At 41.6% G+C, this 25,597-nt stretch overlaps 1 protein-coding gene across 3 annotated transcripts in view; it reads right to left on the bottom strand.

Annotated features, from left to right (window-relative positions):
• LOC111247278 (serine/threonine-protein phosphatase 2A regulatory subunit B'' subunit delta-like) overlaps window positions 1-25,224 on the bottom strand; it is a 44,823-nt gene extending 19,599 nt beyond the window's left edge. The window contains exons 1-5 of one of the 3 annotated variants that reach the window (XM_086982204.1): window positions 21,437-21,732; window positions 19,090-20,800; window positions 6,893-7,125; window positions 4,823-5,064; window positions 251-411 (exon numbers count right to left, since the gene is read on the bottom strand). In XM_086982204.1, coding sequence (XP_086838330.1) covers window positions 251-411; window positions 4,823-5,064; window positions 6,893-7,125; window positions 19,090-19,384 — 931 coding nt within the window. In that variant the 5' untranslated portion in view covers window positions 19,385-20,800; window positions 21,437-21,732. Of the gene's footprint in view, window positions 1-250; window positions 412-4,822; window positions 5,065-6,892; window positions 7,126-19,089; window positions 20,801-20,982; window positions 21,414-21,436; window positions 21,733-24,874 lie in introns of those variants that run through there. The other 2 variants (XM_086982205.1, XM_086982206.1) reach the window with 2 other exon arrangements.
• Between the last annotated feature and the right edge of the window lie 373 nt (window positions 25,225-25,597).

Raw genomic sequence — 25,597 nt, 5'->3', positions numbered from 1 at the left:
AAGACAGGTCTTTGCGCCTATAGGCTACTATAATTAGGTTTGATGTCCGATCAAAATAGAATCAAGTATGCAAAAGAAAATGATGAGGGTAGCAACTTTTAATTATAACCCTACTTTTTGCTAATTCTGAACCTATATTTTCCTAACTGCCAACTCAAGTAATTATCCTATTTCAAGGTGAAAGTTGTTCCACCTTCTCTATATATATTCTATATGTTCAACCATTATGACTCCTTCATATAGCACTCACCTTCTTTCTTGCGTTGATGGCTTTCTTCCACCTCTCTGCATTTCTGTTCGAAGATGTGCTTTCTGTCCTTAACGCTGACCCTAGCCGGATGGGCAGGGCCTTCCTGTGCGGCAGCCTGCGCCATCGCAAGTATCGCCAACGGTTTACGGGGGGGAGGTACACTGGAGCACACAAAGTGTTTTTAGGGATTTCATTAATAATCCTATGAAAAGACCTTAATTGTCGGATGAAATAAAATAGCTGTACGATTAAAAGCGAAAAAAAAAATAAAGCGATTAAAAAAAAATTTAGTACCTTGCTATTTTGAAAACCCAAGTGGAAATAATAAACCAGTTAACAACATGGGCCTCTATAAGACTAAGTCTGCAGGTGCACATATGTTAGTCTCAAATTTAACCTAAACAGTTTTTCGAAATGTATCTAGCTGAACTAGTTTTTCTTGTTCTGTAGGGCAACAACAAACTAAACGGTAGTATACATATTGATTACAAAAGGCCTCAGTCTGACATCACATGGATGGAGAAGTTCCTCCAATAAATGCCCTTTTTTTGTTCGTCTACAAGGTTTAGTTCTTCTAGACCTTAGAAAAATTATCGTGTACGAAACACGATTTAACTAAGCATCTACTCCAATATACTATCTCTCAGAATACGGCACAATTGTGTTGTTGTATGAACTAAGGTCTCAGCCTCTCCCATTTCCACTTTCAACGCTTTCTCGAGGCAAAATTCTGCGTGGGTTGAGCCTTACCCATGGCCTTGTTGCGTGTGGTTTACCAATCAGTCAGAGTGACTTTGACTTTCAGCATACACACATATTGATTTTTTCAGTCGAACATTTTCTCCTATTCTCACGAATTTCCATACGATTTTCCATGCGGCGCCGTAAGCGTTGACTCTATTGCCCAGGACGACGCTATTCACTCAACAAAACTTCACTGTGGTTTTTCCTGACAATTACTGCCGCTATTACTAGAGCCATTATTATGGACAGGCGTGTATGTGAACATAATAAACATGAACTAAGACGACGAAAACGTATCGCGAAAGTGGGGGCTTCGATCAAAAGAGTTTTTGCTCGACGTAAATTTTCACCTATATTTAGCATCTGCTTCTCCCATTGCTTGCTTCTTTTGTTACCTGATTGCGCGCCCCTCTTCTCTCAGTAGTAGTTCTTTAATCGACATTTCCGTCCGTCACTCGGGTCTTGTGTTGCCTCCGAGCTTCGCAGAACGCAATTCTTCATGAGAAACTGACAGGACCGTCGTCGCTGGAGTGATCTCCTCCACCGAGACGTCATAAGCCCGATCATCTCAAGGATAAAATGTTTGCTTCCGTCTGATTTGCACTTTATTCCAGCAAAGTAAGATCGTAGTGATGTTAACAATACCGCCAGCAGCATTGTACCATCTCGACCAAGACCTTGGTGTTCCCCAATTTCAAATGTATCTCTTCTTTTTTTTTTTTTAATCTGTTCCGTGTTGACGACGACTGTTGTCGCCTTGACATCAAGTCACTACGTAACTATGTACGTATGTATGTATATGTAACTAAGTATGTTTTCCAGGAGAATCTACGTAGATATGGAGATCGTGCGGGAGGCTATCTGAGAACTGCTGTCGGTGATGCTAGCGATAGTGCAACAAGCTATGACACCGGTAGGGAATTTTAAGCAGATGGAATTTTAAGAGAACCTGAATTAGACAGCCACTTTAAGTTTATACGAAACTTTTCAGCTTATCTCGAGCTATTGTAATTCTACACAACTTCATTCGAGTGGGAAGATCTCTTGGCTTCACACATTTCTGCTGATGAATCATAAGATTCATCAGCAGAAATGAAAAAAGTCAGAAAAAAAAAAGCATTATATCTTATTTAGTTTTTGTTTGAGGTATTATTCGTAGCGAAACGAGCTAGGTTTTCATAGCGTTGTGGGAATAAGGTTTTTTTTGTACAAAAAAAAGCTAAAAGTTGCAAAAACGTGTGGGCCGTTAATTTACACTGTGATTAATCGGAAAGGAACCCCTACGCGATAAATTACTCTAACAAATATCCAGCAGTTTCCTAGCGCAGCTGATGAAGAGCCCGCTTTTTATTTGTATTACTCGTCTGTGCATTTGTGTTGTACGTTATGATATCTGATGAGATAGATAGGCATTTGCGCGTTGTAATGCAAACTTTTCTTCGACGGATGAACACACACACACCCCCGACGCGTTATACCCCTGACCATTTTGAATAATCGCATCCGTTTTGGGCTTCATCCTATTGGCGTTGTAGAAGTATTTACAGTTATATCTACACAATGGACGTTTCTGTTTATTATTACATCTTTTCTATTCAAGCCTAGTCGCGCCCCCTATTTACCACATCTTCTCATCGCGCCGTACCTTATGCCCCATGATGCAATCGCAGCCAGGGTCGGAACTCCGGTGCCAAATAAAATAGTTTGAACGGCTTTGTATTGCCTAGTTATTCCTCCGGGCACGGCAATGACGTTCTCCACTCGAGTCCGCATCAGCGGCACTTACGACTAATGCACGCTCCCCTCAGGCAAAAATGAACGCAACATACGAATACGCGGAAACTCTAACTAAAGTTAACCGGCGTAACGAAGTTAAATCCTTACCACCTCTCTTTTCCTACCTTTTCTAGTGGTAGGTCTCTTTTTCTTCTCAAAACAACTTAGCAGAACTTCGAAGAAGTAAAAGTTAAGATGAATAGTTCGCAGTTATCGAGTTGTATCACTTGCACACGTGGTTCCGTACTTCATGGCACTCCTACCACCATTATCTCAAATCTTCCTGTTTAATAGACCATAATTTTTTCTAGTTATTATGATTATTCAGGGATTGTACAAGGACCACGGGTAAGCGAAGTTGGCTGTTGCCAAACGGAATTTAGGATACATCACGTCGTTTTCTCTAACACTTATATTCGCTGGCCTTGTTTTCGCATAGCGTATTTATTTTTAGTTGAATTTAACGAAAAAAAAAATTGAAGCCTTACTTCAAAGTCAAGTTATGCTGATTTCGATCGAAATGCAAATGTTTTAGTTAAGTTATTCTGATTTTGCCCAAGTAGTGAAAAGTAAATGTATTATGTACAAAACACTGCCAGTAAAAACGTAAGGCATTTTTGTGGGTCAGAGCGACGTTTATTTATTATAAATAACATTGTACGTTAAGAAAAAGGACATATTTGAATCATGTGTGCAGGTCTCACTGTACGACTTTATTGGACTATGAAAGGGACTGCTTACATTGAAGGATTAATATTACGAATGGTAGAAATTTCAGATAATTTCACTTGTCTGTTATTAGATAATGTTATATCGGGGTTCGATTTTACACGAATCAAATCTGAACGTTTTTAATTCCGAATTTCATAACTCGTCTAATCCGCACCGACATTAACAGCCCTATAAACCTAGATATTAAAACAGCCTATATATAAAACAGATATAAAAAAAAAAAAATAAAAAATAAACGCTACAGAAACAGCTACGTTAAACGCTTGCGTATGTCGAAACCGATAACCTGGTAACTGTAAATTAACAAGTTATCGGTAACAAGGTAATGAATCTTAGGTGTTTTTCAATTCTTGGATTCAGGTAAAACTCAAGTGAAAAAAAACTGTGTGGACGCCGGAGAACTTCGAAGAAGAGAATACAAATAACAAGAAACAATTATGAACCGACAAATGCATAATTCTCGTAGGTTTTAAGTTCTAGATAAATTGTATACAATACTCTTCTTTTAGTCACTATAACTTTCACCATGTATAAAGCTAAATAAAATTCGTTACGTTTGACTAATGTCAAAATTGTGTAAAGCGTTCTGCCTCTCTCCCACGCGCATCTATATATATATACATACACACACACACACATATATATATATATATATATACATACACACACACACATATATATATATATATATATATACATATATATATATACACACATATATATACACACACATATATATATGTATAGGCAAGGATCTGTCGTTTAATAATATTGAGAACAAAACATTCTATTGCGATCATCGGCTTACGGCGTTCAATACAATTATATGCTATCATTTTAAATCTGGTAAAACTGTGAACGTCTGACGCATGTAAAAAAAGAATGGAAAAATAAATAGTATGAAATATTTTGTCAGCCAACATGAGTTTATAAAGTATGATGAAGTAAGAATACACGTTAGGGAATACTTGAACACTTGTGTGGTAGTATTCCTCGAAGAAGTGAAGTCATGTTATGATGAAGTTCGGTGGGCTTAAAGTCAAAAACCATGCACCACTAAATTATCATTAATCGCTAAGGTTGTCATCTATTGATCTGAAGGCAGTATCTACGATTTAAGATCTACGTAAGTTGTAAATAAAGAGATTGAGAATTGAGTGATTATACACTCTTATAGCGAAAGGCACAACAATATAAAAAAATACCTCTAAGTGAAGTGAACTAACTATAACGAAAAGTCGACATATGTATATATATATATATATATATGAAATAGGCGTTATATATATACGAAATGAAACGAGAATCAAGGATACTTACTACGAACTCTGCCCACAGCTTGACTGAAAATGCAGATTGATCTGTTTGGGTGCCCGCAATTGGTAAACCTTCTTCTGATCGGAGCCGGTTTTGATGAGTGGCTGCGCATTGCTGGCCACGCCTGTGGGTGGTCCATCAGAACTGGTTGGAGGAATACCGGACCCACTTACGTGAGCTCCTGATAATGGCCTGTTGGTCGGACAGCCCAGAGGTACTCGCTTCTTATCGTCTCCTCGCAAGATCTGAATCAGTAGTAACGCGTCTACTAGTTAACTGACTGGCAAGGTCGTAAGCACGAAATACGACGATTGTATTTGATTATTCAACCATTATGTTTCAATTATGTTTTATGACATTTAAGCGGCAACCGTAGCAACGATGATCTTGATGTGTAACTATATACTCTTTTTGTTCTTCCTTGTCTCTTTTAAGATATCCAGTAGTTGAGAGAGGAACAGCCGGCCATATTTAGCTTACGCTGTATACGCTACGATATGAATTTGAACGCTGACATAACACTTTTGAATGTCTCCCAAAGCCTTTTCTAAGGTAGCTAGTTTTTCGTTGACAGTAGACATTATTCCATGTTGTTCAAACGGCTACATGCGCTTACACTACATTCTTGAACAATACGACTTAAAGTTTGTTATTGCATATGATCATTAGCATGTGAGACTGTACTATGTGTTTAGACTTTCATAATAACACAGAGCCAACCCAGGATCGAAAAACCAATGCCCCCCCCACCCCACCCCGAAAATCTAGTTCGTTGGTGCTACACTGGTGTTAGTTCCTGACGGCGCTAAAAAGACAACGCTAAAAGTGCCAGCTAAATTGTGGCAATTTTACGATTGTGCAGATCGCTTCCTGGTCGCACGTTGAACGGAGTGGCCGTGTAATATCTGACCGATCATTGGCATCGACTACGTGTCTTGTACATTTGCATGCCTATGTACGTAGAAGGTCGAATATCATCGAGCACACCCAATCGGCCGTCCCACTGATTGACAGTACGCAGAACGCGGCCGGCGGCCCGCATGATAGATTGACCATGGACTTTAGTTAGTCATACCTATAGACGAAACGGCTCGGCTACAGGAGTCATCATCGCCGCCGCTGCTGAGTGCGCAGCAGCCTTCGGATAAAGAGGAAGACCTTTCTACCGCCCACCAGCGAAGTTCGCTGACGTGGGCCGACTAAACACCCAGCTCTCATACCGACATACACAATACAAAAGAAAGCTCTCCCCCACTATTAGAGCTACATATCTTTTGTGTAGGCACACGTGTATCTATGCCAATGTGTTTGTGTACCCGTTAATGCACTCAGAGACAAAGTTCTACAGGGACCTTCTGTCTCATATACATACAACGTGGCCCACTCGTTCGCAAAGACGGTGCGGGCTCTCGACTGCTCTCTACAATATTTTATGGCTTAAACGCCATTGTCGGCGCGTGAAAAAGAAGCTAACTATTATATATTCATAGTACATTAAACATAAAGCGTGTTACGCAGGCATGTGCGCATGTTGACATACTGGACACGCTAAACACGTTTGGGCAATATACCGCTCAGGAAGCACGTACATACTGCAGGAAACGAGAAACTTAACACGCAGTCAAGGAAGCAACTAGCTGCCATCCAGCTCACATACGCTGTGCATATAATTCTATATAATTGGTCACGAAGCAGCAAGCCATCGAGTTGTGGTTATGTTACTAGCGAAGACGACGACCGCGATTCTCTTTCTCATAAAAAAAAGCCCTTAACAGCAGTTACCGCCACCGGTAATGACGTTATTGCTGCTATCATTGAAACCATTCTTCGTACGGCCGCAGTAGCAGCAGAAACAGCGAAGATGTTTAACGATGTCTCTACTGCCCTTTACTAAATAGACAGGTTTACTGTATGCTATACCCTTTCCTGACAGACTCGCCATACAACCTCAGGCTTTTTTGCCATCTATCTACCGCAGAATTCTTTCACTAACCCACCAATCGCCCATAGTTAGATGACCGTTACGCAACTACAATACTAACTCTTCAGCTACTTTTGCTCGGAAGTACTTACCTTATCTTGAGCAACGAATGTATGTACGAGACGTTCCAGGCAGGCATCGTCCTCGAGCAGTGCGGCAGGGTCGAGCATCCTCTGCAGCGATTTTTCAAGGTCGGCGCCTCCGACGCCAGGTGCTCCAACTGCTACTACACGACCTCCCGACCCCCCTGGCCCTGCGTCGGCCATGGCACACGCTGAGCCTTTGTGCACGACGCCACACTGCATCAAGCCGCAGCATCCGCCGCCTGGACAAAAATGTGAAACACGAATTGATTAATTTTCTTAGGTAACATTTCTGTTAGACATAGTGTAACAAACTGCGAGAGCGAGCAACTTTCGCTCGTTTATCTGCACATATATACTACCCCATCGGGAATGCCCAATGGTTAGCTTTTCAATCTCAAATTGGTGATGACATATAAAGTCAGTCACCAACCACGACCCAGGGCCTTCACCCGGGTTGGCATGCAAACGCGAACAATGAGTGGTTCAAAAGTTGATTAGGAGTCACGACAAAAAAAAAAAAAAAAAAACGATGAAGTAAAGGAAAAGGCTTCGAAGCTTGGTGACTCGACCTTCATCACGGACCTTACCTCGCTAAAGTGCGCAAAATTTATGGTTGATTAGGATAACTTTTTAGCTCTGAATAATCAGTGATACTTTTTAGTCTTATGAAAGCTCATTTGTCAGTTTAACATAACGATTAAAGTTAGTTACCTGCAAGGTTGACGCAATACTTCGTACAGTAAACTCAAGTCTTTCGTTAAGCGTGTGCGTTTAGTGGTTATTCTACGAAGGCCGAAACAGAGCCGCTGGCAACAAAATATGGAGATGAAATTTCGAGAACGTTTGGAAGGCTTTCTGCTTCCGACGTACGCCAACGCGAAAGGCACCTATCCAACCCCGTTTGAAACGTTCAGGGTAAACAATTTGGAAGATGAACGATTCAGCAATCGATAGGCATTGAATTTTTTAAAGAGCGTCACTCACATAATTAACATTGGCAAATTTCTGTTGTATGCTTTTATTCAGTGCGTGACCTCATGAGATCATCAAATGCGTAAACGGCCTTTATGAACCATGTGGTCCAACACGTCTCTGTCCGTGTGATGGCGAAAACAGCAGGGGCGGGTATTTAGATCCAAAATGTCTCCGGTCCTAATCGGGTCGGGCACACGCAAAGTGACGCGGTCCCGTGCTTGCGAATCTATTGTATATTACTTTTATACTTTAAGCCTGTCTTCGAATCGGTTTGCGTGTGAAATATCACGGTCTTTCACAAAATCGTGCTGCCATTAGAACGCATGTCTCGGAAAACACATTACGGAGAAGCTAGGATTGGTGTAACAAACTAACGAGGCCGCACGCCTCGTTACTATGGGTAACAGCAATTTAAATGCATGTTTAGCTCCTATAAATATTCAAAGGCTCTGTTTTTAAGAACAACTCATTTAAAACGCATTAAACACTATATTTAGGACCAGCGTTAGCCTAGTGGGCCCATTTATTTAAAAGGTAAGAAATATATTTAGGTGGAATTATTAGCACAAGTCTCAAAGCGCAGAGCCATTGTACACTTCTCTTTATACGAAACAAGCACGAAACTAGGGCGTAGCTTTGAAAGTCCAATTCAACCCAGTTCAACACTTACAGCAGATCAGCATACGCTTATTGATAGCTAAGCACGAGCATTTAGACCTTGGATGGGTGACGTGAAATTGTACGAAGACACACTGGAATAACGTCTACGTTCGTATCTCGTAGGCACTCACAAATCATTTTTCGACAATATACCTTATTAAAACCTGCTTTTACGTCTCTTACGCGTCAAGTAGTCGAAATTAGATGGGTCAATTCGAGTGAGACATTTCGAAAAAGCGTGCTTACTCGTTAAGAGATAGATGACCATTCAAGCGCGACGACGCGAGCCGGCGTCGTACGGCCTGTGCAATGTATCTCACAATTGTGTTTCTATTATTATGAATTTGTCAATAGAGTATAAGGACAAGACAAAAAGGCCCCGCTATGAGAGATGAAAATGTAAAATCAAGCCGACGTCGGTCTCCTGCGGTTGTTTCCCTAAACTGTTGGAGTCAATTAACGATCTATCGCATTCGTTTCGAATTCTGTCTCGACTGCGTTTTTACGTTTCTGCTCGTTTGTGTATAATGTTGAACTTACATAGTGCATAAAGGTCTCGTCATGAATTTCACGCTTCCGTTCAGAGCCAGGTGAGCCCTATAGAAGCCGGTTAGTGATGACGGGCTAGCTACATGGTCCTCGACAAACCGATACGCCGAAAAAAATGCTAGAAAAATGAACTTATTGCAGGTCCACACAGTCTACACAATAGTGAGCATAGCATCGCCCCGGGTGTTCAGGACTATAGCATGTAGTCGAAACAAAACAAATAAATCAATCTACCGATGCTCGAAAGGTATCCACAGAACAGGACTAAATCCACAAGAAAGGTCCGTTTTTATTTGAATAGACTACCAGACAATCGCTGCGCTTATTGCCGTCCGCGTAAGTGTAGCTATATACCGGAAACGTAAGTTTTCATTCTTCGCTTTGTTAAACCTGTCGAGGGCAAACAGACGATACGTTAACGCTAGATCTATCTATCCAGTTTATTTGCAACGCTCCAAATGACAGATTTTTTCTAACACGAATAGTGCAAACAATACACGTTTATTTATAGTGCAATGCTCCATTGACATTGTTGGCTGTGGGCGAAACGACTTGAAAACCTAATATCCTTTCTATATCCTGTTCATTGAAAGGAAATAGTAAGGTTTTCCTGTAGTAGGCATATGCAGATAGGCATACTTGTATAAAATGCTGATTAAGGCGAACGGGCCTGGAAGAAGTGTTACCGTGTTGATCGCTAACGTACGTACTTAGCATTAATGACACACTCGGATGATTGTAAACCAAATATTTTTACGTTGTGATGGTTGTTTTTTCCGAACGAATCCATAGAGAGTTATGAGCGAATATTATGTATTACGATTTTTCATTGTAAAAACAGTTCGCCGAAACGTTGTACTGGGAATGGTTCCTTCCATACGTCATTACACTTATAGTGCGTATAGCATATAGCATATAATTACGATGACTTTTAGGAAAATATCCTAGGTGCAGTATCCTTACTCGTTTTACACGATGCCGATCTGGTCTGTCCTTTTGGCGTTTGTGCACCTCCATTGATTTGTCGCATGACATTTACGGACAGACAAAAAAAGGACACTGAAGCACGTTTCGGTGGCGGGCTTTGGCCTTTTGCAAATAATGAAGCTCTATTTCAGCATCGCCCCCCGCATCTAATTCCAAATTTCGTTGAGAGATGCTAAGTAAAAAACGAAACTCGACCAATTCCCCAGAAAAAAAAAGATATTTTTTTTTTTCTAAAAATAAGAAGGCTAAAAATACCTGAGATTCAGTGGCATGTATCATGCTTCCGTACCACGCTGCTGTAATGTGGCTCGTGCCAAAACTCTACTGCAGTAATAATAGATCGATCAGTTAACGCTCCAGCCGTAGAGGTTGGGACTGTAATAGGTGATTAGATTTTATTAATAAGTACATGTGCATTTACCATAACATTTGAGAGCGAAAAAAAAAAAACAGGAACATATCCATATTTATAACGGAATCAACAATTTAATTGAATGGTAGGCTTTCTCGCCGACTAACGATAAGCCTAAACCCAACTACCTAGAGTTTGGCATGTGAACTTTTGTGTGGGTAAACCATAAACATCATCCCAATTATATCCGAACGGCTAAAAGGTGCCACATTAGCATGTTCACGGTAAACAGTACAGATATTCTATAAACCACAGTAAAGGGATAATAAAATAAAACCGGAAGGGTGGTACACACTCAGAAACTGCGTGACTGCAAAGCTGATCGTCCGCGTTTCGTGTTTAAAGAGAGCCCAGCGTCGGAAGTTGTAATACATCCCAAATCAGGAGTTTGTCGTACGTGCGGCGAAGTGAGCGTGTGCGCGTTTCTTGTTGCTTCTGTAAAGACAGGACGCCGTGGCAGCTAGGCCGTAGATTGAAAAAGGCTTGGAAATAACTGTTAAGCGACACAGATAGTTTCCAATCATACAGTACTAATAATGATCGTGTCTAGTCCTATACACGATAAAAATCCTGCAATATGTATGATTTTTAGACATAAGATACGATTATGAATATAAATACAGATCGCCAGAATTGTACGAAGTTGCAATTTATAAGTAATGCGTTTACTCATTAACAGATGACTACATCGACGACTACATCAATTTAGAAAATTTAACACTTCGTAAACATACGTGGTATAATAATAAATCGTAATCACCATTATTTCAATTAATATGGAGTTATAATACAATTGGCTTCGTACAACCATTTCTTCTTCTTCTGCTGTGTCGAAAGTATAGCTGTTTTTTCCGCTTAGTCGCCCCGCTGCTGCCCGTCTGTACTTATTTACATGACGATAAGCGATTCGATAGGTGCGGACGAGGAACTCGTTTAAAATGTTTGTAAAACGTATCATGACTATGAAAGACTGCTGTACCCCGACCCTTCAAACGATTTAAACATTGATTATTTTTGAGATATCAGAGTAAGTGCACGGCCAACTGCGTCGCGTCACATGATGTTGGACGTTTCTGGTTAGCGTCTGACACTGGTTTGTCAAACAGTGCTATTTTATTAAGCTGTCAAAAAGATGTTGTGGGGTGCCTCGTACAAACTAACGTCTTCACCATGGCATCACTCGGGCAAGCCATGAACAATAGAGGACTTCAAGAGAATGTAACTTACCATAACGTGCAAAGCATTAGGTAAACAATATACACGTGCACAAGAACTAAACACCTCACGCCAGCATTTGTATGAGTGTGTTTGTTTCCTTAATCTATACGACAAATAGCGACAATTTAAGACCAGAATAGACAGGAAATTGTGATCTCAGTTATAGGTCTGAGTGAGCCGCGCCGTCGTATAATACAGTAGGAAAAAGTAAGTTGATATTTACGAAATTGGTAAGTATCTAGCAGCACTATCGAGTGATCTAACCCTACTTTACATAATACATGTCAAAGCTGCAGACACATCTGTGGATATCTCCTACAGTGACCCTAGGCGTTCATGCAAACTATACATTCAAACCAAATGCTATCGAAATCGCGATATTGTACTTAAAGCCAACAAATATACGGTTTTGTTCGAATAAAGAATAAATCTCAGTGAAAGATATTGTATCTAATAGTTTCAATATATTATGAAATTTAGTTTAGTAGAAAAAAATCAATGTCGCCTATATGTATCCTAGCTGTCTCTCATTGGATATAACAAAGAACATAACGGTGACGTAGGTTTAGAAATAACCTGTCCGAAGATATTGGAAAAGTGGCTTTTTCGCCGTTCATATTTACCTGACAACGATTTGTTATGAAGTTAGTTTAGTAAGAACGGTACTGTCTAGCAGTACGCCGCAGACGCTATTTATTTTAGTATGTGCACACACGTGCATGAACCTCAAAAGCTTCAAAGGTGTGTCGTCTAGGAAGTGGCCCTTCAATGTAAGTTCTATTGTAGAACAACTAAGGCAAACCTTATTTTTAGGTAAGAAACCAAGTAAGGAGGATTTTATAACCTGTAAGATTTATTAGACCCTGAGACTGTGATGGATTTCATTGTTTCGTCTGGCCATCAGAATAAGCTGGTAGCCTACATTGCTACAATTTAAACTACCGTTGGCAATTGCTTCTTCCGAAGTATTCCAATGGCGAGTACCCGTACACAAAGGTCTTTCAAAGAGAAGGAAATCTGATGGTAAAGTAGGTGGCCTTGGGTTGCTGTCAAACCATTGATCCATTGAATTTAGAAGCTTCTAACGCCCACGAAAAAAGCTTTGAACGTGAGTACGTCCAGTAATCGGAAAGGAACACTTTCAAAGCCCGAATGCGAATTTGCTGAAAAGTTTGCCGTATCCGAAAACGTATTATAACTTGCTGTGATCATACTTTACTTATTTTTATCAAAACGAATCTTGTTGTTTGTTTCGAAACCTTACCTCGCAACGTGTCCTCCCGTTCCTGCTTGTCTAGCCCAGAGCACTCAGTCCAGTCTATTGTAAGTAGCTAGACAAACCAAATATTAATGTCTCCGATAGAACCGCTATTGAACAGAAGCAACGCAATATTTATCTAGTCGATGTAAACTAAAAGGAAACGTTTCAAAAACTGGAACTTAGTTTTGTATTCTAACTTCTAAATACGAACATTGTATGCTGCATAGACGCTACTTAGCTTAATGACCATTCAAAATGGAGGCAGATCGGTTAGATCTTGTAACACCCTTTACTGTAGAGAGAGACAGAGAAATAGATCGAATACATGAATAAGGGCTACACGATAAACCTATTGATTTTATCAACAAATGTGAGGAATATTAGCTATAAGATATCCGAAGGTTTATAGTAAAATATACTATTAATTATTTTTATTTGTAAGCAATGCTTCGACTCCGTTGAAGTTGTAGTTCGCCGAAGTTACCAGTTTTATGTACGTGTTTATAATGATTAGTTTTCAAGAGATTTAATACTTGCTATAATTTAGTTGTAGCGTCGAAGACATACATGGCTGGTGTATTTCAACGACTATCAATAGATTTGGGAGAGCGCATTTGTTTTAAGCCTTTCAAAAGGAGGACAAATCATGTGAACTTAGTTTGAAAAAATTATTTTATAGACTGCTTATGTACTACTGGCTTTCAGATTTGTTCCAGATGTAAGAGCACGAAGAGCCTCAAACAGACAGGTTACTGGAAAGTTATAGCCAGTAACCTGTAAAGCTATCAAGTCGTAGACTTCGTATGTGTCAAGAAATCGAAGTGTCACTTACATTCTAGGTAATTTTAAAGAAAAAACAATTACATTTTAACAATGACATTCACGCAAGACCAAGAAGATTGTCATGGGCAGAACGCCCAGGTTGTAAAAAACTAAACGGTTGTAAAAAAATTGTAGCCCTAGCAAGGGTTACAGTGTGTGCGCTCACGCTGTGATTGAAGCTCAGGATTTATTGAATTATGGTTCTTCTGAATTTACTGCTGCCAAGTACCTGACTATTGCCTATTATTTACCATTATTTATTTATTATTATTTACTATTGTCTGACCTTGTTGAAACACGCAATCGAGCGAACATTAGTGAGAATAGTGAATTTTGTTCACTCATACATTATTATTATCGTGATGAAAATTTTCCAATCAGACGATTTGGACGATGAGGTCACATAGAATACCTAGACCTCTATATTTCGTCCGGTATCGCTGTTAGGTTGCATGAAACAAAGTGTGTCTATGCCCGGATTCGAACCTGGGCCATGGCCTAACCTAACCTTTGATCAAAGCCAACATGTTATCAGCTTAGCTGTCGCGGGGACCGGTTTCGCAGACCAGGCGCCACTGGGTTTTTCTCTTGGGGGGTTATCTAAAACATAGCCTATGCCAAGAAAAGAAGAACGCCAAAAGATCCAATAGCCGTAGTTGAGCAAGAATAAGCCACAGCACAATACAGGAAACGTTCAATGGATCAATGACCCACACTTATCAGTGATGTATTGGCCGTAACGGTAATAATTTAAACATCTGTAATCGGAGAAAAAAATTATATATTTTATATAAATCTTTGGCAATTTAATTTACGAAAAATTGGATGAAGTGCTACAACATATTTAAGTGAAACGGTTTCATGAAGCCAACGCGTTTTATAGCTTTTTCAAGCGTTCTCCTCAAGTGGTCTATCCGCTCCCAAACAATTTCCAAACAAATATAGGTCAATCTTTTGGCTGTTTAATATTACGAAATTATTTATATGAAGATGTATTGGTTGTCTTTTTTCCTAAAGCAAACATAAAAGTTGCTGCTATGTTCGATATAGAGGTTTCTTCTCACGTCACGTTCCACACGCCTTGAGCTTCATTTCTATATATAAAACTATATAAGCTTTTGGCTAAACAACAAACATTGCTTAACAAAGGATTTCCCAGTCAGTGTTTCTAAAAGATTAAGTCTGTTTATAACACTTGCATATGACTATATGCAATGTAGGGCGCTTGTCACCATGGCATGCCAAATGTGTACGCTATAACATAATCAAGAGTATGTATTAGTTATTTTTCGTTTGTTTTCTAGGCCCATAAACTAGTCGCTTCCAAGCGAGCCTACCTCACCTCCAGTCAGCACTCGGACGGTGTTCTAAAGGCTATTTCTGGATGCTTCGTATAGGACAATCGAAAGAACGAAAACAATATTCGATGATTGCTTCACGCATTATGCCAATTTAGCGCGCCAGCTGTTATTTGTTTGCTGCCGCTGGCATTACCTTGCTTCGGGCTACGGAGTGCTACTTGGTCAGCCATTTAACCCATTTTACCTTATAGAAGCTTAATTATCATTATCGAAATAATACGTTAACGAAGACCGAGTAAAGATTTTTTGACATTTGGAAAATCAACGAATAGAAACATTATATGCTAAGCAGATGCCCTTGAAGGAATAAGCCGATACAAGAAGTAATCGATAAGACGACACGCGAAGCAACGACGATTCAGTCTATACACGTACATACTGCCGGCTCTTTGTGCACTAGTTTTCAAAGACCAATCAGAGACTTAATATCGCCTGGTGAGGATAGACTACACAAAGCAGCTTTTTCTATTAAATAGTTTCAACAGAAATCGTAACGACACGCGAACCTAAACGGCTACCTCCCTGTCTGAAGAGGCAAACGGGCGCTAGTTCATGTTTGGCTATGAAGTTCAGATACTTCCTTGCTATTAATACTGACTGAGCCGATAAGGCGATTTAATTCGATAGAGGTAAATGACTAGCTGACTGAGCTTTCATCAACCTAAAACAATTTTTTAATGTCTTTAATAATACATTTTGGTGGAAAATTGGGAAGAACAAGTTCACTGCTCAACTCCCGCGTCTTCGTAGCATATATATCACAACCTAATCAACCCAAAATGTAAATTGAGGCATTTTTTTGTGTATCGTCTTCCGCAGGCTGCTGCTACTACTACTACCACCTCACGGTCCTAATTAAACATGATCATAAATTTGAGCCGATGTTTATAACTGAGTACATTGGAAGCTGTGGGTTTTTGAAAAAATACCTGATCAAAAAAATACGATCCTGTAACGTTTTCCAAACACCTATATTTTGCATTGCCAAATTTATTAAATTAATAAATATTTATTATTATTTCTAATACAGCCCGTCAAGGTAGCGAACATTGGGGCTGTAAATCGTCCCATATTATGCCGTACTACGTTTCTGCAAATGGGGCAAATGTATCTGTACGATTATAGAAGTTTGCCAAGCGAATGATAAACTCCGCAGAGTTAGGCCAATCGGCTCAGACTGTGCATGATTATGGTTTACCGGTAGACCTATTCAGCATAAATCATTGAGAGAATTCAGTGGGTAAAATCCACTTCTGTAGCCGTAACATATGGAGACTCATAGCTACAAACCACCTGACAATACATCGCAGCGAGCGATGCCATGCGGCAGGGCTGCAAGGTTGAGCGTTCCAGGCAATGATGGAACAGTGGCGAAATATAATGTCCCACTGGTAATGAGATGTAGGAAACGAAGATCAACAAATGAATCTTGCTCTAGTGTCAGGAGGATTGTCGTAGGCGATTCGAGATACTACGAAAAGGTTGGCGATTGAATACCAAATGGATTAGCCTGGGGCAACTTTCTAGTCGGAAGGGCCTTTTTTTGTATACACTAAGGTTGAATTTTTTCTAAATTTCTATTAACTTTGGTCATCTTAAAGTGCAAAGAAACATCATTGTCACCCCAATCTACAGAAAGTCAACTTTCAAGGTATCGGCCAAGCGAAGAAAGTAAACGTGTTTCCCATGTGTGCCTCTTCGACTCGAATCAATAGATATCTGAAGCTGCCGTTTCGATCATCAGCTTTAGACATCGGTAGCCTGATACTGTGAATTACTATCGGCTCTTTTAAAACACAATATAAATTATAATTAAGCTTAATAGGGGGAAGATATATTAGTAAGGGTCAAACAACTGACCTTAATGAACGTATACGTCTCGAAATGTATCAGTCGGCAAGTATAAGCATATAGCGATCTCTGAACGAACCCTTTACCTCTTTAATTAAACGTACATTACGGGCCGTATTGCGCTCGATAATCTACGCAGGCTTCTTTCAACATGACGCCGTTCTTTTCATTGTATGTCATGTAGCTGAGATCCGTATACGATACAAACATTTGGTAACGCCACAAACCACTAGTTTAGCCACAGATGAATTCAGAATAAGAAGAAAATTGTTTAGCCAAAAACCGGGAATCTTGCCCTGCTTCCATCTAACTTTGGTCCAGTGTCAATATCAGAGAACCTGTGCTTGTTTGTGAGATTGTATAAATGTTTTGATGGCAGCCGATTGATACTTTTGATCATACCTACGAAAGGCCCGTGAAGATATGCTTGTTTAGTTTTTTAAAAATTAGGTAGTCAGCAAAATATGGATAATATGTTTACACGTTATCGGACTCAACCATGTCTGCGACCAAGGGCCAGTGCTAGCGTCTAAGCTGCAGGATGGAGAAACTTTGCTGACCATTAAAAATAGGCTTAGCACAAAAGTAAGGTGAGGCAAAATATAATAAAATGTTTATGGTGCAATCATATCGGGACAATTTTCCGCTTGATTAAGCCATCACATTTATAGGACATTGAAAGAGCTGTACGTACGTTAATTAAACTTCATCCTTATGTGATACAATCACATGTATTCGGAAGGTCGGTGCTTCGATAGCAAGACTTCGTTTAGATGACTTTCTTGTACGGTATATTACACATGATTCTCCTCAGACTGATCCTTCAGCTCAAAACAGACCTATACATGACGAGTATCTGCCTGCGAGTATTTCTCCAAAAACTAAGGGTATTAAAGGCAAGAATGCAGCACTACTTCTATTCATGTTTTAGCAAGCATTGAAATGATGCCTAACAAATAAAGTCCAACTCGAATGGTACACACGTATCAATAGTTTACGTTACAAAAAGAAGTAGGCAAGGTACTAGACTGACTTCATAATTAGTTGCAAACAGGTAATCCTAGTCAAGTTATTTGTTACGATTCGCTTCGAACTTGCTCCCTGGCAGAGCTTCGAAAAGCTACAAGGAATATATGGGTCCAACGCATAGCTGATCGTTTTACGCGATTCGGACAACGGCCAGAACTAGATTCTATCGGAGAAATATGCCTCCAACGGCGATTGTAGAACAAAACGTGCGCTGAGAAAACCCTTTGTCGTTAGCTGGAGAGACAGCTAAGTACATACTGAGATATTTACACAACATAAACATTACACGGCGTACTCATAACGATTTTCGTTAGAGCTCAATGGCCGATTGGAATTTTTTTTTGCTGGTCTCGTGATCAGTACGTGTTTAAGTATAGCTGTTGGTTAACTCTTGAGAGACCCAAGAAGCCTTCCGGCGATGCTCTGCACTAAAATGAGAAGCTGAGAAAAGCAGAAGCACCGCGTTCTGTTCGAACAGGTAAGTAATAATAGCCTCGATAAACGGGTCCGCTAAATTGATTCACTAATGACAGTAACAGCGAACGGCCCCTACGAGAGGAGTCCATCCAACACCGAATCAGCCTTATATAGTGAACCCGTCAGAGGGTTTCTACAAACATAGACTATCCACCCTCGGTACTAGGTTCAAACTACCTATCAGAAATAATTGTAATACCAAATAAACGTAGATATTCAGTGAAAATAGTTAGGAATTTACCGAATCGCTGAAAAGCAATAGACCAACTATTCCCTTTGCAATAATAACAATTACGCGTTTCTATCGTGTCGATATATTGATAACTTTCATTTATTCGAATGCGAAACTTCTACCCGTTACGTTACGTGCTAGTCACATTCTGTCCAAAGCCACTTATCACAACGCTTTTCTAAGCCTTGAGAGCAAAGTAGGTCAGCCATTTGCTTAATCTTAAATAGGAACTTCTGCACTTATTTTCGTCACGTTCATTCGACTAAATCTTGTAAGTTACTTGTCATTTCGCATACATGTATGTATATACAAAATTAGCAATAAGCAATGTTAAAGAGTGTTTGTAGAGTTTGATCGGCACCAGCATACCAACGTGGTGAATAGTCGAAGAGGTGGGAAGATGCACAGAGTCGTTTCTATAAACGGTAATCCTAGTCGAGACCACACAACTCGGTACTCCGTCGATAGTGTTATTAGTTGTAGTTGTATTTGCAGTAATGGAAGCGGCCGCGAGTATTGGACGAGCAGCGTCAGTAGAAACAACACCAACCACGGTGGAGTTACCAGACCCAAGTGCAACAGCGGTCGTTGCCGTGTCGGAGCGGCTGGGAATGTTACCTGAACCGGCAGCTTTTACAGCAGCAGATTCGCCCACGGCCGTCATCGACTCGATAGGCTTCGACTTTCTAACGCGTCTATGCTTAGATCTTCTTCTAGCAGCTGCAGCGGCAGAAGGCAAATCACGCGGACTCTCAACACGACGAAGACTAGTTTTCTTGATGCTGTAGCTCTCACCGGCGCTGCCGTTGCTGTCACAAGTGAAGTGAAGATTTTCGATACCGGGGCCAAGTTTACCGGAGTAATACCAGCTACTACTGGCAGCACCTCGTTTGGTGCGTCCGCCTCGGCCCACTCAGACCACATCACTACAAACGAGGACCGCATCACCTGCTAAACGAACTAGAGACGAATCACTGAGACGATTCATGCACTCGATGAAATAGAAAAATCACAAGATATACTGATAGAGCCTCTTCCACCGTCGTTGTCAGCGACGGCATATCATCACCCGGCGTGGACCGCACAGCGGTGCGCACCTATTTACTTGCTTACACCCGCACTAGCAGTAGCAATAAGCCTGGTTATGATAGAAGAAATGGCAGGCACTATCATCACTCGACCTAACGTGGCAGCACGAACGCCTCTTGGACGTTGGAACGACGAAGGCAAAAAAATCCGATGAGAAAGATTTGCATCAGCAAAAACTACGGAAAGAAAATTATTCCTTAGCCAGCCAATCTTGAATGTACAGGTGCGCGGCCACCATGTCAATCTGCAGCAACAGCGACGGCAGCAGCAGTAGCCGCAGATCGCAGCATGCAATAATGGTCATTTGCCAGTCGCTAGTACCACAGCTTTCGGAAACAGTCGATCGATTGATCCTCATAGTTTACAGTAGAGGACCGCTCCTTTCCGTCGATGGAGTTGCTTATTATCACGCACGGTAACGACCCAGCGATATCACACAATGAATCCCAATTGCCTCCCACTAAGACACCGGCATGCCCTGTGATAATTACTCGCGACGCCGGTAGCATCCAGTAGAATGCGATTATGCGTTGACATGAAACTCGCACCGCGATTCACATAAGTTCCTTGGCGTGTAGGCGGCCGAGACACTCGTTTAGAAGCCAGACGTCTATATGTACAGAGACCCACAGACAGTAACACACCAGGGACCAGCTGACGGAGCGTAGACACACACACAAAGAGATACACTGAAGCACTCGTATGACGACGGTATTCGTTTTCTGCTCCTTTTTTTCATCGGTGTTGCTATCAGGAAAGGCTAACCCAGATGCGCCAGAGTTCCAACGTGTGCCTACAGATCCCGGCTAGTTACTGGGGTGAACGACAGGGGCATGGCCGACACTCTGCGGTTAGTAAAGGTCCACAATGGGTTCCGGCTATTGTTCAATTGGTAATAGGGCATCGTTTTTGCGCACGTCCGATAGTACAAGTCGACATGGGGGGCGCACGCCAATTTGCTACTGTTTTTCTTACCAGAAAGCCTGGTTCGCTATAATGAAATAGACAAAGAGAACAAAAAGAGAGAAGGACAGAAGACAAACACCAACCATTAACACTTCAACTAAGCTTCACGTTTTAGGCCAGCAACTGAGCAATCCTACGATCGACACGGTAGGGCAAAATTCCGCAAGGCTTACTGACATGCGATGTTAAACAGTATATTTTTTTTACCAGGGTTTATTAGGACCCCGTACGTTCGCAGGCTCAGTTCTGGCAACACGCAGGCACAAGTAAACTGCTGCAGACTGAGCTACGGCCAACGTCGTGCTCGAGGTAGCTGCGAGGGCTAAAGATATCCACCTGCAGCCGAAACTATAACCGATTGCTATGCTTAGCTACGGTCCGCCACCATCGTCGTCCACCTATAACCACCAGCAGCAACCCAGTCTACCCGATGAATCAGCCAAACAGGCCGTTGATGGGAAGCATGCTGTGGTTGTGGAAGCAGGACCGGCACCAGACACGATTACCGTTGCTCTCGTTCATTTTGCATTGTCCCGAGGAGACAACAGCTACTAATCTGGGAACGAGCGGAATTTTTGCTCTATCTAATCTGTCTAGCTAGGCTGGTCTGACTAAAAGGCTGGACAAACAAGATACGAACACTCGGCTCAGCAAGACTCACTCGATCGTGATTGTGGTGGTAAGCGGCCCGCGGTCAGTAGAGGTACCATCACTAGGGTTAACTGCACTGCTAGTGCCGTTGTTCAACGATCGGCTTTCGCGGCTCAGCAAAAAGTAGACAGACCGGAGATCGGCCTAGAACCGCAAAGTAGTGGCAAGCGACAGACGGCTAGTAGTGAGCAGTAAGGCTATAGGCCAGCTGGAAGTTAGATAACGCGCGCCATAAGCCCATTGAATTGAACTAAAGCCAACGGGCTCGCCACAACAGTTGGGAGAAGTCGGTGACTGCGAGGAGGGGTTGGCCTGGTAGTAGGGTCTTGCCAGCGAGGCCCTGCTGACGGGTTCCCGAGAAACCGACCTCGTGGATGACCGGTGTTAAACCATCGGCTGTTGTGATGCGGAGAACCGAACAAGCACATGAGAACTATATTGACTTTTATTGAATCCTATCAAAATTTTCGATTAGGCCGTCACTATTTTGAGAGAGAAGCTTCAGCTATGCGGTATCGCGTATTGCTAGGTCCTAGTAGCTTAGTAATACTGAAAAACCTTAGCCCCTAGGTTAGACATAGTGTTATTAGACTATGTTATTCACGAACTGTGATCCAACAGCGTAATCATAACTCCTTGTAGCCGTTTTCGTCTTGCCAGTTCGTACAACATGGACGTATAGGTTTAACTGGAGTAAAACCGATGCACTAATAGATCGACTGCTGTATATAATGAATACATATGTATAGTATTATGTACATGAGTGAGCACATAGTCAAACTCGATAGACGTGAGCTTCATCTTGCCGCATCGTTAGTAGTTGTTTGCGCGACTGTGAAGTAAACCATAAAGCGGTTTGGTCACTTGTATCAGGCTCTTAGTTCACCCCCTAGCCATTTATCCCCGATGTCCCGCATGTGATATGAGGTGTATGTCAATGTAACCGGGACGGGGAGCTGATCCTCCCTTTTCAGAGGAACAAGGCACACATGGCACCAGATGTGACCGTCTAAACATAGCTTATGAGATATCCCTTAACCCCTTGGTGACAGGCGGACGTCTTAGTATTCTACTCCTACGAGTCTAAAAGAACTACCCCCACTATCATACAGCACAGTCGAAGTTCGAACGATCCCTCTCTGTACACTTAGTTGCAGCTGAGCGCCTTTACCCCCCCCCCCCCCCGCGTGCCCTCCGCCCCTTCGATGTTGTTCTAACTGTGCAGCCAACAAGATCTTGTACGCAAGATGAGAGATTCTTTTATCGAGCCCTCTTGTGTTCTTTATCGCGGTATTTCCGGCATCTACGCCGACGAGCGTCTGAGGCGTCTCTGCCAGCATCCCTGTTAGCAACAATAAAGACCTTTGCTTGATCAAAGGAAAAAATTCAAAAACTACCAGCACTACTAGACCAACGTGTCTGACTGCCTAGATCTTCTAGCACAAACAGTGGTTGGTATCTTAGCCGGCTTTACTAGCTGAAAAAGTTTAACGTTCAATTACCAGCCTGGTGCAGCTGAGCCCCGTGGAGGTAGTTGGACTCTGCGACCCTTTCGTCGGCTAATGCTGAGCTATATCGATAGTTTTGCTGGCAATCACAACGAGGGCATTGGCGGTGCAGTCATGGTCAGAGCAAGCAACAATAGCAGCCAATACGCTGCTACTCCCGACCAACTTAGTCAACACAACAGTGATTGCTGTTTGCTTTCAGCCATTGGCTATGTTAGACGTGTTGTCTTAACTTTGTCTTGTAGCGCTTTCAAGTAAGAGATCAGGAGCAGGCTTAATGGTACAAACACAGCTAGTAGAGAAGCTGCGGCCGATGGTAGCGCAGATAAGTTCCTGAACCCTTTCTCTTTAGGTAGTTTATGCTCGCGCTTGCTCTCGTCGCTGAACTGCCTCACTCACTGGCTGCCATTACCACTTCTTTTGCTGCTGATGCTGTTACAGCCGACAGCTATTCCGCGCACGTGTGTTCAAACAGGAACTTTGGTGAACACCGCTCTAGCTGTAACTGCTACTAATACGGCACTAACAAATATGGCGGATCTCTCCCGTAGTTCCGCTACTGGCGTTGCCGCCATCGTCGGCATCACTTCTACTTTTTGGTGTAAAGCTTCTCTTCTCCTTCTCTTGTTGTCCTCTCTTTTTTCATTTCACCCGACTATCGGCCTCTCTCGGTTTAACGCTACCATTCATTCATCGGAACGCTCTATCGCCCACAAGAAAAAGACGAAGACCTTACTGTGGTCGCCACCGTTGACGATGCTGTATTCCATATTGTCGACGGCAGGACGGCGGTCCTGTCGTTATCGCACTGAACCGGCTTACTCCTAATTCGTTTTTCAACTCTGAATGGGTTCAGCGACTACGCCCACTGAGTCTTTCGACAGGTCGCATCTCTTCTTCTATTTGATGTACAGATATTGTATGGCCTAAGCATCGGCCATGCCTGCACGTTCTTATGCTCTTGCCATAAAACCATCGTTCCGCTGATATGCAGCGGTCGTTCCTCTTGATGGACTGCTCTGTCGCTTGGGACATGAGTTTTTGTTTGCAGAAGAAAGATTAGGCCTATACGATTTAGTTAGAACTAAAATTCACGGTTTGCAAAGAGGAAGCTTGCATTCGGAACAAGAAAAGGCTCGCCGTTTAATCAGTAGGCTGAATCAAAGAATTCAGATCTTCCAGGTCAGCGATCGCTTTTAAACTGATCGAATGTATTCAATTTTCATTGGTGTCAGGAGATGTGTTATGATATACGGTAGCTAATTCTATAGTTTGTTACACTATTGGTAGGTAACGAGTCTGATAAATTGACTACCTCTAGAATTCTGTGAAGAATACTCAATGGCGTGCAAAGAAGATAATTCAAAACGAAAGCTTATTTTAGAATTTCGCTAGCCCCATCAGAGTTTTAGGTTACACTGAATAAAACAGTACGGTCCTAGCTTTAGGCAAAACACCACTTTTTCGACCTCTACTATTTTTTTAAGCAGCCTCATTTTAGAACCGCGAATTCGAGACGCTAAATTATTCATTGTTTGATTTTTTACTATGTCCTATTGCGTGCGAATGGAAAAAAACAGCGCGAACACAAGCCCCTATATGCAGGCGTCTCGCCTCTTCAACAGGTACAGTGTTAATTACGTAGTCAGGACGATCAACGGGAAGCGGTAAAGTGGATGGCCTGTTTGAAAAAATACTCTTTTTCACGTAACTTAATAACCCGCTCAAGAATAGATATAGAAATTTGTATATTTGTTATCTTATCAATTGACCTAAGCGTATTTTTTGCAGCTACCACTCGTCAATTGTGAGTGTACCTGAATTGAAGAAGAATATAGAAATGGGCTGAATAGTAGAAAGCGAATCTGCCAAATAATATAATAAATACTGAGGAAAGTTACAAGTTCGGTCAATAAAATATTTCATGTTAAGCAACTTACCTTTGAAATGATTCATGGTCGAGTCGAGATCTACACCTTGTACGGCTCTGCTGGTATATTAATCCGCATATTAATTTCTATTACTTGGAATGATATCAGTCTTCATAATAGTAAGTAATAGGTTTTAGCAGGTAACTTGATTGAACACTGCAGGCTTTCCGAAACAGCAGTGGTCTATTATCATTAATGTAAAATATCTGATAGTCTGGTTTGCCACGTAAGTTATTTTGCTCTGTTAATATCAGATGACGATCCACGAACAACTGTTGCTCGGGAGAACTGTTTGGAGCTAAAAGAAAAAAATATCGAACCTAAATTTAAGAAAAAAAGACGTACTGTATGAGAACCGACAAATAGTTATTAATGTGCTCAAAGGACACGCAAATTACTAAAATGGCTTTTGCTTTTTTTCTTTTATCGGTGCTTACCCACTATACACTCAACCATTGCTATAACGCTCAGCTCTTGTCGAGAAACGACAATCATCGCGGAGCTAGCCAGCCAGCCAGCCAGCCAGCTAGCCAGCCACCCAGCCAGCCAGCCAGCCAGCTACGACTGCTTTCGCATCGTTCCGAATCGCTCTGCACGGTCTCTGTCAGGTATATAAACCTAAGCAGCGTCCGTTGTCCTGGCAAATCTGGCATTACCCCAGGCCAACGCTGTCCTCATTTATACCTTGGCCTTCTCTCGATGCCTCTGATCTATATCCTCATTGGTATTCGG

This window comes from Varroa destructor, unplaced genomic scaffold, assembly GCF_002443255.2.
Source record: "Varroa destructor unplaced genomic scaffold, Vdes_3.0 BEIS01000003.1, whole genome shotgun sequence".
Lineage (NCBI taxonomy): Eukaryota > Metazoa > Arthropoda > Arachnida > Mesostigmata > Varroidae > Varroa > Varroa destructor.
The sequence above is the reverse complement of the archived record's forward strand: the minus strand, read 5'-3'. Positions and strand labels throughout refer to the sequence as shown.